Source organism: Lolium perenne, chromosome 7 (genome assembly GCF_019359855.2).
Source record: "Lolium perenne isolate Kyuss_39 chromosome 7, Kyuss_2.0, whole genome shotgun sequence".
Lineage (NCBI taxonomy): Eukaryota > Viridiplantae > Streptophyta > Magnoliopsida > Poales > Poaceae > Lolium > Lolium perenne.
Window position 1 is genome coordinate 312,616,258 of NC_067250.2, and position 17,383 is coordinate 312,633,640.

The window sequence follows — 17,383 nt, forward strand, 5'->3', positions numbered from 1 at the left end:
CACATCAGCTATACCTGGGCATGTGTCGGGCCGGGCCGGGCCTCGGGCCGGCCCGAGGTAGGCCCGACGCAAAAAAATCCGGCCCAAGCCTGGCCCGGCCTGACCAAATTCCCACCAAGCCCGTCGGGCCATCGGGCCGCGGGCCGGGCCATAGTGTTAAAGTGCGTTTTCGGGCTACCCAGGCCCGGCCCGGCCCGGCAGTCGGGCCAACATTTCTGGCCCAAGCCTGAGTTTTTCGGGTCGGGCCCGGGCCGGGCCGTTGGGCCGGGCTGCCCATGGCCAGATATAACATCGGCACGTCTAGCTAAGTTGGCCAAACGGCACGATGTGGACACAAAGCTAGATTACTCCATGTACAAACAAAGCATCCATGAACAAAGTCGACAGCCCTCACATGCATTCACGCTTAATCAGCGATTGAGATCCATCCATGGGGGTTTACCTAGGTAGCCGTCCATTAATCTCAACAACAACAAAAAAAATGGGAGCCGACCATACTGTAATTTTTCCGAGTCACGAAAATACAAGTAAATCTCTGCACAGTCAGTCGCTCATGCAACGGCTAGCTGATTAATGTGCCTAGCTTGAACCAATCTCTTCCCATGCGTGTGCATAGTCAACTCAATTATAGTATATGCATCTCTCAAAAAAATTTATAGTATATGCAGATGCTGTGGAAACTAGATTTAGATTCTTGCGTCAAGTGTGGATAAACTAATACAGTACCATTTCGATGCAGATCTGGACCTCACTTCACTTCTCTGCTAGTTTGAATAGTATCACATCCACATTTTTTTTGCCAATCACATTCACATCTCTCTCTGCTCTCCTCTCCTCCAGATCTAGCTTTAGACGACTAGCTGGGCAGCATCTGAAACAGGCTACCTTCAGGTAATTACTACTACTACCATCTTATCATTGAACCTCTGCTGTAGCAAAACCTTGTTTGCATGCATGTTTACCGTCAGCTAGCATGTTTGCATTCATCTTAGATCGCAGTTTTCTGCATGCATGTTTACCGTCAGCTAGCTGCTAGTTTGTCATTAATTACTTATTGGTCTACTACAAGTCTACAAGTAATTATGGTCGTTGGAGGGAGTCAATGCGGAGAACCATATTAGTGTTGGCTTTATTCAGAATTGCAAGTATTTCAGAACATATAAATCTGCCCCTCGGGCAAATTAGAGCTAGTCCAGCTAGTTACGGAAGTTGGTTCTACGGATCAAATTTATCATTCTTTCTCTTCTTTTATATATTTGTTACAAAAGACTAGATGATCTCTTGCTCTGCTGTAAATGTCTAGCTAGTGGCTTGATAAGTTTTCAGCTTCATCTTTTTTTGAGCTAGGTTATCAGTACTCATATTATATAACTGGAGATGTCAATGGATTCCCAAGTTAGTAGGAGTTGTACAGAAAGTGATCTTGAGAGCATGCTACTTGATGAAGCCATGGAGCCCATGGCCCTTCCGTTCTCACTTTTGGAAAAAATCACAAATGGTTTTGCTTATAAGCAGGAAATTGGTAAAGGTGGGTTCTCAGATGTTTATCAGGTATACAGAAACACTCCTAACTGCACATCCATAAACTCTGACTCGTTAAATTAACTCTATTTGGAACGAAAGCTCGAATTAATTCATGCATATCTCGTGGCTGCAGGCAATGCTTAAGAATGAGGCTGTAGCTGTAAAGAGGCTGCGCAACACTTATATGTATGAGAACGAATTCCAACGAGAGGTTGAATGTCTCATGAAGGTGAAGCACAAAAATATAGTACGATTCCTTGGATATTGTTCTGACACACAAGGAAAAATGCAAAGGTACAACGGAAAATTGGTCATGGCAGATGTACAAGAAAGATGTCTCTGCTTTGAGTATGTGCCCGGAGGAAGTCTTGATCGTTATATTGGAGGTACGATAATGTGACATTGAATGTTTCTCTCCTTTATTACTACCTTCGTTCCAAAGTAGTTGACGTATATTTCGTAAGGTTTGGTCTAGATAGTAGATACTCGTATATCTAGACGGTTTCAGATTGTAGGTTCGCTCATTTTGGGGAAAAAATGTGCGTCAAATAATTTGGAATGGAGGGAATAATTCTACTGAAGATTACTCAGCCCACATTCATGACTGAATTTATTTAGCATGATGTATGTTGTGGTGCATTAAAAGTAAGGATGTAAAGTATACTCAAATATGATCTAAACCTCCCAATTCATCTCCCATATGTAGATGCATCTGGTGGGCTTCAATGGACAACACGTTTCCGGATAATCAAGGAGATATGCGAGGGGATACATTCTCTCCACGATATAAATATTATGCACCTAGACTTGAAACCTTCAAATATACTCATCGATGACAATGACAATTTTACTCCAAAAATAACTGATTTTGGCCTGTCGAGGAGCTTTGAAGAAATGCAAACCCGAGTGGTTGCTTCAAAAATGTTCGGGACATTGTAAGCTTCCCAATGCATACTCTAAGCTAACTATCTGGTTTTTGCAATCATTTTGCTATATTAACAGGTTGGTCAAAATATATTTTAATGCAGAGGTTATTTGGCACCGGAATTCACCAGCGGTGTTATCACACACAAGTTTGACTTGTACAGTCTTGGTGTTATAATAATAGAGATGTTGACTGGAGGGAAGGAGTGTCAAGTTATTGAGAATGTAAGAACTATTTACAAATCACTCTTCTAGATAAAAGCTCAATCGGTTTACTTTGCATAATGGCATACCCTGTTCTCTTAGACTTTGTTTCGTACTATAATTTGTGGAAGTGTACATCTAGAAGTGAAGAGAAGCAGCAACACGAGCAATAGTCTACCAAAAGATAAATATGTGCATTATTTTCATATAAAGATCGAGATGTTGCCGATCAATTTCATATGAGCAAATTCGCAGATACTTGAAAGCTGGGACAAAAGGAAGCAACATTGGCAGGGACACTCACATCGGGAACAAATACGAGTATGTGCTGAGATTGGGATGGAGTGCACAAACAAGGACCCAGCAAAGAGACCGGTCAGTATGAAGCATGTAATGGCTAGACTTCATGAGACGGAAAGCACTGAGGTACGTTCCGAATTCCATTTCAATGTTTGGATCGATCAAGCTTGCTTTCTCTTCAACTCTGTTATATATACATAAGATGTAAATCTTGTACAATGGTGGATGCGATGGCGAGAAGATCATGATGACGCTAACCCACTTGACTAGGAGAGCGGAGGAATCTTTCTAGCTTATTATACCACTTGGAATCTGCATACAAAAATCGGATAAATTGGTTCATGTATTTTTAATTGTATTTCGGATTTGCTTACACATTCTTTTAGAGGTCTTTTAATGTGCAATAATTACTAGTGACACGGACGAGTAGTATTAAATTAACCTATACCCACCGCATAAGACTAGTCACAATGCATAGTATCATATAGAAGTATCATGCGTATGATACTACTACATGTTACTATCTCCATAATGCATGGTATCATATACTAGTATCATAGTCTCTATATATTAATTGTTTTGTAGAATCTCAATGCAAATATATGTACAAGATTTACTTAACATTAATTTTTCTAGTAGTATGTGCTATGATACAGTATCTACCTATGATACTAGTACTCTCTCTCTTATCTTTAATTGCACTGCCACATCAGCATTTTGCATGCATGGAATGCATGATATTACCTATGATACTCCCATTGTGGATACTCTAAGAAACCATGACCACAATTTGATTTAATAACATCAGGTTTCGTGCGTCATGGGTACTTGCCATGCATGTACTAGCTCGATCAAGCTCCATAATTCAAAATAACTACTCCCTCCATACCGGTTTATAGACAATTACGCATTTCGAGAAACAAGTTTGACTATAATTTTGATCAACAAAAAATAAAATATCTGCCACAAAAATTATACCATTGGACTCATATTTAAAAGGATTTTCCAATGGTATAATTTTTATGTCATATATCTTATTTTTTGTTAACCAAATTTGTAGTCAAACCTCTTTCTCGAAATACGTAATTGCCCTGTAAATCGGTATGGAGGGAGTAGTTAATTTCTTGTTGTACTTTTCTTCATTTAAGACATACCTCTCGCAAAAACTATTAAGAGCGTCCCAGTTGGGTTGTAGCACGTGACATAAACGTTCTCGAGTGGCTTCTTGCGTCTGATGCAGCCCACACTTCCGGCCCAACCCCGATCCACAGGATGTCTTGTAGAAGTGTCGAACACAAGACAAAGATGGCGCCACAAAGGATAGCGAATGGTGGGTCAGCTCTATCATTGGCACAACGGCTGGTTCTCCTAAGTTAATGCTATCTGCAACCGCCGCTCAGTTTTAATTAAGGGCATGTACAATGGTAGAGAAGGCACGCCTTCCCTTATACCGCCACATCATCTAGAGATGACAATAGATATAAGTCATACAATGTGTTATCTCTTATAGCCTTCTCTAGCAATTAATGGTAATCAATTAAAATTGGTAGGAAATTATGTTGCTAAGGGAAGACATGTCGTACAATGGAGAAAATGCCTTCCCTTATTTTCTAAGAGATGATCTCTTAGCTAAGAGAAGACAACCTTCTCTCCCTTCATTCTCTCTCCTCCAACTAAGCAAAAATCTGACGTGGCACCGCTAAGGGAAGGCTGACGTCACTCCATTGTACATGCCCTAATAGGACCTATAGTTTCAGGTGGGATGGGCTCGGGATGTCCGCCTCCACTAGCTAATTATCCTATTATACCGTTGTCCCATAAATCCCTGTCCCACCCAAATTACATATGTCCCTACGGCCGTGGCGTTCATGTAACTACCCCGTTCCCAAATCCCAGCCCAAACTGTCGAGAAGAGCGAGAGTGATCCCCTCCGAATCCGGCGAGGAACTAGCGTGGAAGAGCTTTGCGAACAACTTTGGCCGATCTTCCCGTCTCGCCTGCAACGGCCGGTCTTCCGGAGCCAGGTCACCGGCGCTTGCGCTCCGCAGCACGCGCCTCACCCTATCCCGCTCCGCCGGTCTGTGTGGCGAACAGGCCACCCTCGGGCCCCGGCTTCGCCGGCGCGACGTGAGAAACGTTGGTGGCTGCACTTTTCCGTTCGCTCACCGCGTTGACCCAGCCGCACGTCCGCGTCGTGGAACCAGACACACAGATCGCGCCGCCGCTGCCTCAGGTGGCGCCTCGGCCGATCTCCCTCATGGGCGAGCTGGGTAGGAGGGCAGCACGCCATGATTCGAGTCTCCATTGTGCCCAATCGTGGAGCAACCTTGTTCAGTTGCGACTTGCGAGCCGGCCCCGGCCCCGGCCACGGCGCAGATGCCGAATCCCGTCTGGGCGACGCGGTGCTCAGAGGATAGGGGCAGGAGGAGTATCGGGATGTCCATGGGCTAGGCGGGCTTTCCCTCTTAGCCCGTACAGGATTAGTAGAATTTGTTAGAGGGATGAATGGGATCACTGGGATGGGATGGGACACGGGATTGATGGATAATCCCATCCCACTTGAAATTTTAATAGGACCACAGTTCCCCAAGCATCGGCATGTGGTGCGTCCCGTCATCACTACGGCTTTCCCCCGCGGCGACACACAGGAAACACATGCGGCGGCATTTATACGCTCTAACCTCCACTCCTACCTCTAGCATAAAAATAATCCCGATGCTCCCCTATCTGTCCTACATTCCACAACGGTCTTCCCTTCTCCGCCCACATACACACAACGGCCTCCACCCACACAAAACCTAGCAAGCCCAAGCGTGTGGCGTGTGTCAATGGGGAGCCCCGAACGACATAGTATGGGGAGTGCTGCTGTATATGCTCTAATCTAACAAAGGGTTTCACATGAATTGATGTGCTATAGCTGTAAATGGGTTAAGCGGGTGACAGTTCGCCCACGCGGAGGCAGGCAGGACATCATGTCATCGCTGCGGCAACCCCACACGCCACAGCTTCATGCCCTTTCTTGCCCGTTTCCTGGCCCCTCTAGCTATAAGATGGACCATTGTGCATCAACTCCTGCCGTGCTCCCTTCTCTACCTCGCTAGCAAAGATGCCTCGGCTCCTCGCCACCCCATACGCAATATTCTTTCACAGTGCGCGCGAGCGTTTCCCACCGCCAGACCAAACTTCTCCGCCTTTGGACGATGGCATCAATAAGGAGGTTAGAGCCGCGTATCGGTGCTGCAGAGGTCTTCGAACTCGAATCCTAGAAACGCATTGCACTTTTGTTTGTACAGTGCGATGCCAGAACCGGGGGACATCCGTAGCTAAATGGTTGTTCTTCGTATAATGCAAGTTTGCATCTCCCAAGGTGTACTCTGTTCTAAAAGCGACAAACAAATAACGAAAAACGATAAAGGTAAACGCAGCGGAGACACAAGATTTAACGTGAAAAACCTCTTCCAACACAGAAGGGAAAAAAACCATGGGCACCAGCTAGCAAAACTTCACTATATCGGGGAGTGTTTACAAACGCAGTGGATTATCTTATAATCTGATAAACCCTATCCGGCGACTTACATGATGTATATATAGGCAGTGACAACGATCCGTACCGCGGGGGCCTGCCGCCCCCGCACCCCCTTCGCAGGCGTCCCTGCAGGCCACGACGTATGGGCTAACTTCTGACTTTGCTACGCTTCGGCCCAAGCCTACCGGCGACGGGCCTCGCTCCGCTCGTCCGAAGTTAGCCTCCCTTTAGTACATGAATTTGGATCACAATATAACAAACTCCACCTTGAGATAAATTCCATCTTGTAGCATGAACTTCAACAATCTCCTGAACAACAAAGGAAAACACTTGTTGGCGCCAACAACCACTTGGACTAAACCGTTATACCAACCAAGCCTGAGAAAAACTCAAACTTGGAAACAGGAACTGGTTTTGTCATCATATCAGCAGGATTATCATGAGTACTTATCTTGCATACCTTCAGTTTACCTTTAACAACAATGTCACGAACATAATGGTACTTGATATCAATGTGCTTTGTCCTCTCATGAAACATGTGATCTTTGTTAAGGTATATTGCACTTTGACTATCAGAAAACAAGTTCATGCAAGAATCATCTCCACAAAGCTCAGCATACAAACCTTTCAGCCAAACAGACTCTTTGCAAGCTTTAGCAATAGCCATATATTCTGTTTCGGTTGTAGATTGAGCAACAACAGGTTGTAACTTTGCCTTCCAACTCACAGCACATCCACCAACAGTGAACACATAACCTGTGAGGGATCTTCTCTTATCCAAATCGGCAGCAAAATCTGAATCCACATAGCCTACGAGCCCCTCACCGGTCTTGCCAAACTTCAAATAAGCTTTGGATGTACCTGAAAATCCATTGAACAGCTTTCCAATGTTCTTTACCAGGATTATCCATGTATCGACTGACCAAACTCATAGCATATGACAAATTAGGGCGAGAACAAACCATGGCATACATCAAGGAACCAACAACACTAGAATATGGAACTCGAGATATGTACTCAATATCTTCATCCGTACTAGGAGATTGCATTGCTGATAATTTGAAGTGAGGAGCAATAGGTGTACTAACAGACTTTGCATCATGCATATTAAAATAATGAAGAACTTTCTGAATGTAATTTTGCTGACTAAGAAATAACACACTAGATTTTTTGTCTCTTGTAATTTCCATACCTAGTATTTTCTTAGCAGCACCAAGATCCTTCATCTCAAACTCACTACTTAATTGTGATTTTAAACTAGTGATCTTTTTTTTTTGCTCTTGGCAGCAACCAACATATCATCAACATATAACAACAAGTATATTGGTGATCCATTAACAAATTTGATATAAACACAACTATCATACTGAGATCTTTTAAACTTATGTGCAATCATAAATGAATCAAACCTTTTATACCATTGTCTTGGAGACTGTTTCAAACTATAAAGAGACCTCTTCAACTTGCAAACAAGATCCCCACAACAAAACCTTTAGGTTGGTCCATGTATATCTCCTCCTCAAGCTCACCATGCAGAAAAGCAGTCTTTACATCTAGCTGCTGAAGCTCAAGATCATGCATAGTCACAATAACAAAGAATGGACGAATGGAACTATGCTTCACAATCGGAGAGAATACATCATTATAATCAATACCTGGAGTTTGGCTGAAACCTTTTGCTACTAACCTTGCCTTAAACCTCGGAGGCTCATTAGGAGACAAACCTTCCTTTCTTTTAAATATCCACTTACAGCGGATAACCTTCTTTTGTTTAGGCAAGGGCACAACATCCCATGTGCCATTCTTTTCAAGCGATTGCATCTCCCCTTGCATAGCCGAAATCCACTTCACACGGTCAACGGATGCAACAACCTCAGCATATGTAGCAGGTTCAGTATCATGATCCACCTGTTCAGCACAACTCAAAGCATTTTGTACAAGATTACACTCTTCCATTAAACAAGGACGTGGACCTTTGTTACGCCTCGGTCTATCTGCAACAATGGAACTAGTGGTGAGTGCTGAACAAAAATGTTATCAATTTCAGCAACATCATTTTCTTTCTCTTCCACGTGCTCCACCTGCACACTGATCCTCTGTTGCTCATCATCAGAATTATCAGAAAAATCAACAGCATCAGTAACATTTGTAGATAAACTCTTATAAAACATGACAGCCTCATTAAAGACAACATTCCTGCTATGCAAAATTTTCTTAGTTTCAGGATTCCATAACTTGTATGCCTAAACTCCTGAACCATAACCAAGAAACACACACTTAACAGTCCTAGGCTCTAGCTTTCCATTATCAACATGAGCATAAGCAGTGCAACCAAAAACTCTCAACCGTGAATAATCAACAGGTGAACCAGACCATACCTCAATAGGAGTTCTCTTATCAAGCGGAATACAAGGTGACCTGTTTATCAAGTAACAAGCGGTGGATGCTGCTTCAGCCCAAAAACGTCTATGCATACCAGCATTGGACAACATGCAGCGAGCCTTGGAGATGATGGTTCTGTTCATCCTCTCCGCCACACCATTCTGCCGAGGAGTATATGGGATGGTGTGGTGCCTGACAATGCCTTCGTCGCTGCAATAATCATTGGAAATAGTAGGACAAAACTCCATGTCATTGTTAGTACGAAGCAATTTAACTTTCTTTTCTGTTTGCTTCTCTACCATAACTTTCCACTTTCTAAAAGCATCAAACACATCAGATTTATGTTTCAGAAAGAAAGGCCACACTTTTCTGGAGTAGTCATCTATGATAGTAAGCATGTAATTTGCACCACCAAGAGAAGTCTTGCGGGAAGGTCCCCACACATCAGCATGCACATAATCTAGAATCCCTTTAGTGATATGAACGGAAGCATTGAATTTAACTCTTTTATGCTTACCAAAAATGCAGTGCTCACAGAACTCAAACTTACTCAAATTGCAGCCATCTAGCAGGTCTCTCCTGTGCAATTCTGCCATGCCATGTTCACTCATATGTCCAAGACGCATATGCCACAGATTAGTTTTACCAGGTTCATCAGGAATAACAGCAGCAACAACACCAGACAAAGTGCTACCTCTAAGAACATATAATTTTGCAGAATTCATATCACCAATCATGTGAACAAGAGAACCTTTTGATACCTTCAGAACTCTGCGAGAACCGGAGTGTTTGTACCCATCAACATCAAGGGTGCTGAGAGAGATCAGATTTCTATCCTTGTCAGGTATGTGTCTCACATTTGTCAGAGTACGTGTCATGCCATCATGCATCTTGATCTGAACGGAGCCAATGCCCACAAACTCACGTGGGTTGTTATCTCCCATACACACAACATCTCCACTGTGCACAAACTCATAAGAACTGAACCAGTCTTTGTTACAACAAATATAAAACAAACATGCAGAATCAAGGATCCACTCATCATTACCAGAAACACAACCAACAAACACAACTAGGCAATCGCCATCAGAATTATCACTGAAAATAATAGCAGCCTTACCATCACCCTCAGATTTGTTTTTCAGTTGGTAAGTACCTTTTCTTTTATCTTTGTTCTGCAATTTCCAGCAATCATCAATATTGTGGCTAGTTTTCTTACAATACTTGCAGAACTTACCATCTCGTCCCTTGGACTTTGAGCGACCTCTGTCGGTCTTGCTCTTATCTCTGTTGTAGTTGTTGTAGTTGTTGTTTCTGTTCTCGGTCCTACCCTTCTGCCTTAGATGATGAACCCTCTGCCTGCACCATAGATTTCATCTTTTCCCTTTGCTGGAGGGCCTCATAAACTTCAACAAGGGTTAGTTCATCACGACTGTATAACAATGTGTCTCGAAAATTCGCAAAAGAATTAGGCAATGAGACTAACAGTATAAGAGCGAGATCCTCATCATCATAATTTACCTCCATGGACAGCAAATCAGAAACGATCTCTCTAAAGATCGATAGGTGATTCATCATTGACGCACCTTCTTGCAGCTTGTGCGAGAACAACTTCATCTTCAGGTGCATCTTACTGGTTAGATTTTTGGACATGCAGATCGATTCCAGTTTCAACCATAGCGCCGCTGTGGATTTCTCTGCCAGCACTTCCTACAAAATATTGTTGGATAGATGAAGCTGAATTAATGAAAAAGCCATACGGTCTTTTCTCTTTTCATCATCGGTCCAGGTCTTGGCATCTTTGTTGCCAAATCCATCAAGAGCTTCATCCAGATCAGAAGATTGGGTAAGGATCGCCCTCATCTTCACTTGCCACTGAGAAAATCTCATGGTATAATCTAGCTGCGGTAGATCGAACTTCAAGGAAGACATGTCGCAAAACTCTAGATTGAAATACGGGCTCTGATATCACTTGTTATAAAAGCGACAAGCAAATAACGAAGAACGATAAAGGTAAACGCAACGGAGACACGAGATTTAACGTGAAAAACCCCTTCCAGCACAGAAGGGGAAAAAACCACGGGCGCCAGTCAGCAAAACTTTACTATATCGGGGAGTGTTTACAAACGCCGTGGGTTATCTCCTTCCTTTAGTATATGAATTTGGATCACAATATAACATACTCAAATTGCTTTACCTGTGCAGTACTCCCACGAGCTACTTGATGACTGCCCGCTGGAGCACTGCTTTTACCCTGAAGTCAGCGAGTCCACCCTCTGTTGGCTGCGACTAACAAACAAGAAAGATGAACATGTGGTGTTCAGGCTTATGAAAAGCAGCGGCGACTCTTTGTTGTGGTGCTCAGTCCACGAGATGTACGGTGGTGTTCCGCGCAGATCCTCTTGCACTTTGATTGTGACAACGGAAGAGAAGAAGCTAGCCCAAACAACGGGCAGCTATCTTGTCATACAAAGCAGTATATCCTCGGATAAAAACGTCATGCTACTCAAAGACCAGTATACCTGTACTAAATTTTTCGAGGAAGCCAAAGAGTTGGGGCATGCGGTGCATGAAGTGGCAATAACAGCTTTTTATACCCGGCGACAAAGGGATATGGCATCTGAGGTGAGTTGGTTCAAGAACAAAGAACATTCTTCTCAACTACTCCTTTTTGTTCATTGAAATTAACTTGCTACCATTATTGTCAACTAGCAGGCAGGCAGACCAACAGTAACGAAGGTTTGGAGCTTTCTTTTCTCTTGCTGCCAATATTTTGTTGATGTGTATAAAATGTGCTGTCAAGCTCTTTTCATTAGTTCATACTTTTGATTGTGTTACCTACTGCATCTCACTTAACATGCATCAGAGCCCATGGTTTCAAAATTCGAGTCCCGGGTTTCATGGTTTATCTTAAAATTGCTCATGACCCCTGAGCCATACCTCTGAGACTTCATGCACTTGTTAGTTGTGTTGCCTAGTACATCTCACTGAACATATTTGACTAATTTGAGCTAGCGTTTCTAATTTAGGTTAGTGTCTTTCTTTCAATCAGCCCAACTTCCTGAAGTATTATGAAATTTTGTCTTCCATGGATGCACATTCAACCGAGCCATGGTGAGTGCATATGAGCTGGCTAGCTGGCATAACATATTTTCTTCAATTAATTTGTTCAAAGAAATTTGCTAGATGCCATTATCCTATGATGAAGTTATATTGTCACACAGGATTGTAATTGGATGTATCAACGGAAATGTTACCGTATGGAATTATGAGAGCGAGGTATAATTATTTGATGTGTTCTCTCAATTTGTGTTGTTTTCTCTTGCAATTATACACCCCTGCTAAATGTAATGGACCATCACAACGAAAGATTTTGAAAATTGCTTGGTGGAAAATGACCTAACAAAGTCATTCGTATTTATCTACATGCAGACAACGATGGGTTCGTTTAAAATCTCAGAGGAACCAGGCATGCTTTGTTTCTCACACCTCTCTAACTAACCTTCTCTCGTACTGACACTGGCGTGCAAATAATTAAAGCACTCTCACTGCAGTTGGGTGCATCAAATTTGATACAACAAAGAAATGGATTGTGTGTGGGACTGCTGATGGATTAATCCATGTGTATGATTGTGTCTGTGTAACACAAATACAAAAGATCGCGAGTTTCGAAACTCTTGATAGTTTCTTGGATGTTTCAATGGCCATTCATGCAGTTAAGCCGTATGTGTTGTCATCATCAATGGAACTATGGGACGGGGACAAGGGCTGGGAGTGCACACATAAATTTGGGGTCTATGGCATGTGTAAACTTGCGTTTAACCCAGAGGACACAAACAGTTTTGCAGCAACGATTCGGCATTATGTAGAGGTACGGTCTGAGCAGGTTTCTAGTTATTGCTCAATATGATTTGACTTCATGGATATAATTTGTGGTAGTGCTAGTTCCCAGCTGATCATATTTTGATGTTACAGGTCTGGAGCCTTGATTCTGCTAAACCCGACTATACTCTCATTGAGCATTCCGATAAAGTGAAGTGTCTTGCTTTCTTCAAACGTGGTGATCGGCAGTATTTGATCACAGGCTCTAATGACTGTACTGCCAAGGTATATAAGTCATTGCTATTGGACACCGTACTACTAGTAGCTAATACAGTATGTGCGGGCATGAAAAATCTGTAATGCTTAAATTTCACATTCTTTGTTTCTGTTAATTCAGATATGGGACATGCAGAAAAGGATGTGTATTCATACGATTGAAGGTTTCATGTCCCCCGTTATGTATGTGATTTCCCTTCCCGGTCGCCCATACCTAGTTACATGCTCAAACAATGACACTATTCATGTGTGGAGCTCCATCGATTTCAGGTAAACATCAGTGTTATCGTGCTTAATGTATACTTCGGTGTTCAGTTTACATACATATATTTTGCTCTCCTTCCTGGGATTTTGTATGTCATTACTCCATACTTTTGCCCAGGCTCAAGACAACTGTTAATTTCAGTGGTAGTGGACATGTTAGGGGTATCGTATGTTTGATGGGTTCAAGAAGGTACATGCCCTTGTTCTTTTCGATCATATCATAATTTAAGCTAAATACTACTACTCCCTCCGTCCCAGTTTATAGGGTTTCCGCGTATCCCTAGATTATTAATTTGGCCAACATAATATCATTTATATAGTATAAAAATTATATCATTAAAAACTAGAACATCTAAGCTTTCTAATGATATATATTTTGTAATACATATATTGCATTATCATTGTCAAATTTACGACCTACGGACACGCGTAAGTCCTATGAACTGGGACAGATGGAGTAGTAGTTATATGACCGGTCAATTTATTCTGAACTACAGCTCCATTTATTGTATGCCCATGCTGCACTTTTAAAACATTATCATATTCTGTTTTTCTATTGTGCCAAACTTGTAAAGTAGACTATATATGTCTGACAGAGTTGCCATTGGACAAATGTCTGGAATATCAATTATGGATATCGATGGCGAAGAGTAAGCAGTTGCTAGGGAGGGAAACAATAGGGATTGTGCGACTGGTCAATCAACTAATCCATAACTAATCTTCATCCATGTTAGGGATGTATCTATATATCCCTATTGTATAACGGATTCCTGCACATTTACCACACTTGTATATGTATTAGCCATTGGCTCTTGTGAATGTTACTTGTTCATTACCAACATGGTATTGGAGCCCAACTAGGGTAGCCCACATGTTGTAACTATGTGCTTGCTCCACCATCTCCGCTTGCGAGCTGCCTTTCTTCTTCTCTGTTATGGCTGACTGTCGTCTTTATTGTTTCCGAGCTTGGCCGAGCTCGATCAGCTGTCACCCACTCCGATTCGGTAGACCCTGCCTTGATTCCACTAGCCTCATCTTATTTTGCCTTGTTCCCGCCGGCCTTCCCCGATTTCGGCTAGCCCTGGCACTATTCGTCTGACACCGGCTGCCAACTCTCAGATCCCGTGACACTGTTTGCCTCAGCCGGCCTCCTTGGCCTCCTTGGCCCCCGTGTGTCTATCTTGGTTGTTGCTGCTCGCTTCTGTGGAGGCTCTACTCCTCGGTCATATGTGCTGCTCGCTGACTGGATCGTGTGAGATTCAGATTCTCTCTCTTCAAAAAAGGCAAAATTTACGGTACCCCGGTACTCTATAAGAGCATGTCTAACAGGCCCCGTATTTCGCTGCCCCGTATAAGTCCCTTATTTCGCCCCGTATCGAAAAACTGCTCCATTTCGAGCCATTCCGTCTAGCAGACCCCGTATTTCGCCCCGTATTTTCAAAAATAAAAACCCCGGGAAGTTCATCTTCATTGATCATACTAGGGATCATACATACATATTGATCATACTACGGATCATACTACATCTAACTAAGCATCAACATACCCCTAGTCGTCAAGGATGACGTAGGGGATGAAGGCGATCCTCGCCGCCTCCTCCCGCGCCTCCCGCGCCTCCCGCGCCTGCCGCGCCTCGAACTCCTGGACGGCGGCGATGGCCACCGCCTCCTCCTCTGCCTCCGCCCGAGCTTTCTCGGCGGCATCCGCCTCGGATAAGGCGACCGCACGGCGGTAGGCCGCCTCCTCTTCCGCCGCCTCCTCTTCCTCCTCGCCGCCTCCGCTTCCTCCGCCGCTGCTGCTGCCGATGGTGGCCCTCCATGCCGCCAACGCCGAGCGGTCGCGCTACCACTGCGCGCGCCATTTCTCGAACGCTTCGCCGCTCATCGGCTTGAGCGGCGGGTCCTGCTTGTACCACCGCCCACCCGCGGCATACTCCCGGAGCGGCTCCGGCACGTACAGCGCGCCGGCGTACTTGCAGGCCGCGCGACGGCTCCCGGCGGCGGAAAGCTTGCACTTCAGCCGCCACGCTTCCTCTACGGTGTCCGGCGAGCGGGATCGCTTCGATCCGCTCGCCGGCGAGGCCCTACTGCGGCGGCGGGAGTCCATCCTAGCTTGGGGGGTGGAATGCGGCGCGGGGGAGCGGCTAATTGCTCGCCGGAGCAGGAGGAGGAGGCGGCGGCGCGCGGCGGAGCTAGGGTTGCGAGTGAGGGGTTAACCCCTCACTCGCACCTGCGCCCACTATATGTACGGGGCGAAGGGGCCGATTTCCTGGGCCCCGTATTCCGCCGAAACGGGGCGGCCCAAATACGGGGCCTGCTAGACGGCCCAAACCGCGCCTGCCCCGTATGTCGCCGGAATTTTACGGGGTGAGCGGGTTATACGGGGCCTGTTAGACATGCTCTAACGATGTGGTGGAGTACCAAGCATATCTAACCGTTCGTGATAAAGGACTAGTGTTAATATTATCATTCTGAAAGTGCCAAAAGGGCAATATGCACTTTAACCCTCCTCCTGTTTTCCGTTAGAGGAGCACCTGTGATCGATCGATTGAGCCACTGCGCCGCCGCCTCGCTCGATTCAGCGTCCCCGGACACCACTGCGCCGTCGCTGCTTCGCCTCACCCCGTTGTCTCGCTCGATTCCACGGCCCGGGCCCTACTGCGCCGCCGCATCTTGCCTTTTTGGCTGCCTCGAGCCGCCACCTGCTCAGCCGCCGTCTGGGCACCTCATGCGTCCTGGTCGAAGGGCCCTTCTTCTCCAACGTGCGGCTGACCCGTCCGTTATCTTATCTTCGCCTGTGCGTTCTTCATTGCTGTGGCGACGTGGCCTGGTTAGTTATTGTCTTTCTTTGTGAAGTAGAAGTACGGTACTAGTGGGCATACATCAGTATATTCTTTGCCAAGAATTTAATTGTTTAACGTGTAGCCTGTGTGTTCGAAGTGGTGGGAAATTTGAAGAGATACAAAGACAGTATTGTCTCTGATATCATATCTAGTTTTGAAGCAAACTGATGTTAGAAATTTTACTGAAATTTTCATTCGATTTGGAGCCAATCAGTTGATGTATCCTGATGTTTTTATTTATGGGTTCTATCAGACTATGTTGTTCAGCCGCCTCTGGTTCATGTATACCCTGAAGATAGAAACACATAGTATTGTCTCTGCTATCATATATTGTTTTGAACCAAACTGATGTTACAAATTTTACTGAATTTTTCATTGGATTTGGAGCCAATCAGTTGATGTATCATGAATTCCTGATGTTTTAATTTATGAGTTCTGTTAGACTATGTTGTTCAGCGGTCTCTGGTTCATGTATATAGATCTAAGCCAAATTAAAATTGTGTGATAGAAAGTTTATGTGATTACCTAATGGATAGTTGCTGCGCTTTATAATAATTTGGGCAGACATGACATGTACATATACTAAGTATGATGATTTGATAATGGCAGGTTTGGATGATGGATGGTACTGGCGAAACAGAGCTGAGAGAAGAATATATTACGATGGTCAGTCAAATATTTGATAGCGAAGAACAAGGTTACGAGCACTACAACAAACATGCGAAAGAGAAAGGGTTCAGTGTGAGATTGGACTAGAAAGAGTATGTGGCCGGGACGGTTTATATGTTCCAAAGAAGGTTACCGTTTGCAGAAGTATTTTGAAGCAACTCAGCAAAAGAGGGAGAAATGAAGTTTGGTTACAATCTCTATTTCCTGTATGTACCGAGACCTGAAGTTTGGTTTTGCTGTGCCGGGCCTTGAAGTTTGGTTACATGTTCTATTTCCTGTAAGGATTGTTTTGTTCTGTAAAGACATTGCTTGTGTGCTACTGCGGCTGTTTCAAAAATATTGAGTGCAAGCGACCTTGTTGCTTTGTTGGTTTTGATCATATTTGTAATTCAATTTATGCATGCATGTTGACAACCGAAGTGGATACAGAGAGTGAAGCAAGGGTTTGCGATTATGAAATATCTATGTGTAACCTTCAGACTATGATGAATCTGATTTTACCTATATAATGAAAGACCGGATTACACGATATATAATCTTTACCCTAGAGGGTGAGAATCAGTAATCTAGCTACATACAATATTAGCACGAACCAGAAAAGTTCACGGCATTTCCTAGATTTGCATTTTTCGTCTTCGAGTCTTTTATCA

At 44.0% G+C, this 17,383-nt stretch overlaps 2 protein-coding genes and 1 long non-coding RNA gene across 3 annotated transcripts; all 3 read left to right on the top strand.

Moving 5' to 3' along the window:
- The first annotated feature begins 767 nt into the window (after nucleotides 1-767).
- LOC127311586 (cysteine-rich receptor-like protein kinase 44) lies at nucleotides 768-12,673 on the top strand. The gene is made up of 11 exons (XM_051342028.2): nucleotides 768-891; nucleotides 1,348-1,551; nucleotides 1,658-1,910; nucleotides 2,231-2,459; nucleotides 2,553-2,673; nucleotides 2,908-3,078; nucleotides 11,066-11,485; nucleotides 11,576-11,599; nucleotides 11,913-11,974; nucleotides 12,085-12,139; nucleotides 12,293-12,673. The coding sequence occupies exons 2-11, from the start codon at nucleotides 1,378-1,380 to the stop codon at nucleotides 12,359-12,361; spliced, it is 1,578 nt and encodes a 525-aa protein (XP_051197988.1). The 5' UTR covers nucleotides 768-891; nucleotides 1,348-1,377; the 3' UTR covers nucleotides 12,362-12,673.
- LOC127315008 (uncharacterized) lies at nucleotides 12,561-14,062 on the top strand. The gene is made up of 5 exons (XM_051345550.2): nucleotides 12,561-12,731; nucleotides 12,836-12,967; nucleotides 13,080-13,228; nucleotides 13,341-13,412; nucleotides 13,819-14,062. Exons 1-5 carry the CDS (start codon nucleotides 12,561-12,563, stop codon nucleotides 13,874-13,876), a joined length of 582 nt encoding a protein of 193 aa, XP_051201510.1. The 3' UTR covers nucleotides 13,877-14,062.
- A 1,633-nt stretch (nucleotides 14,063-15,695) lies between these two features.
- Nucleotides 15,696-17,107, top strand: LOC139834243 (uncharacterized). Its single transcript, XR_011749847.1, has 2 exons — nucleotides 15,696-16,051; nucleotides 16,674-17,107. It is a non-coding gene; the product is annotated as an uncharacterized lncRNA (long non-coding RNA).
- The last annotated feature ends 276 nt before the right edge of the window (nucleotides 17,108-17,383 follow it).

Coding starts and splice junctions, on each gene's coding strand:
- LOC127311586 (XM_051342028.2), top strand. CDS start 1,378: ATGTCAATGGATTCCCAAGTTAGTAGGAGTTGTACAGAAAGTGATCTT. Junction 2,674..2,907: donor AGTGTCAAGTTATTGAGAAT/GTAAGAACTATT, acceptor GCAAATTCGCAG/ATACTTGAAAGCTGGGACAA. Junction 3,079..11,065: donor ATGAGACGGAAAGCACTGAG/GTACGTTCCGAA, acceptor TTACCTGTGCAG/TACTCCCACGAGCTACTTGA.
- LOC127315008 (XM_051345550.2), top strand. CDS start 12,561: ATGGCCATTCATGCAGTTAAGCCGTATGTGTTGTCATCATCAATGGAA. Junction 12,968..13,079: donor CTAATGACTGTACTGCCAAG/GTATATAAGTCA, acceptor CTGTTAATTCAG/ATATGGGACATGCAGAAAAG. Junction 13,413..13,818: donor TGTTTGATGGGTTCAAGAAG/GTACATGCCCTT, acceptor TATGTCTGACAG/AGTTGCCATTGGACAAATGT.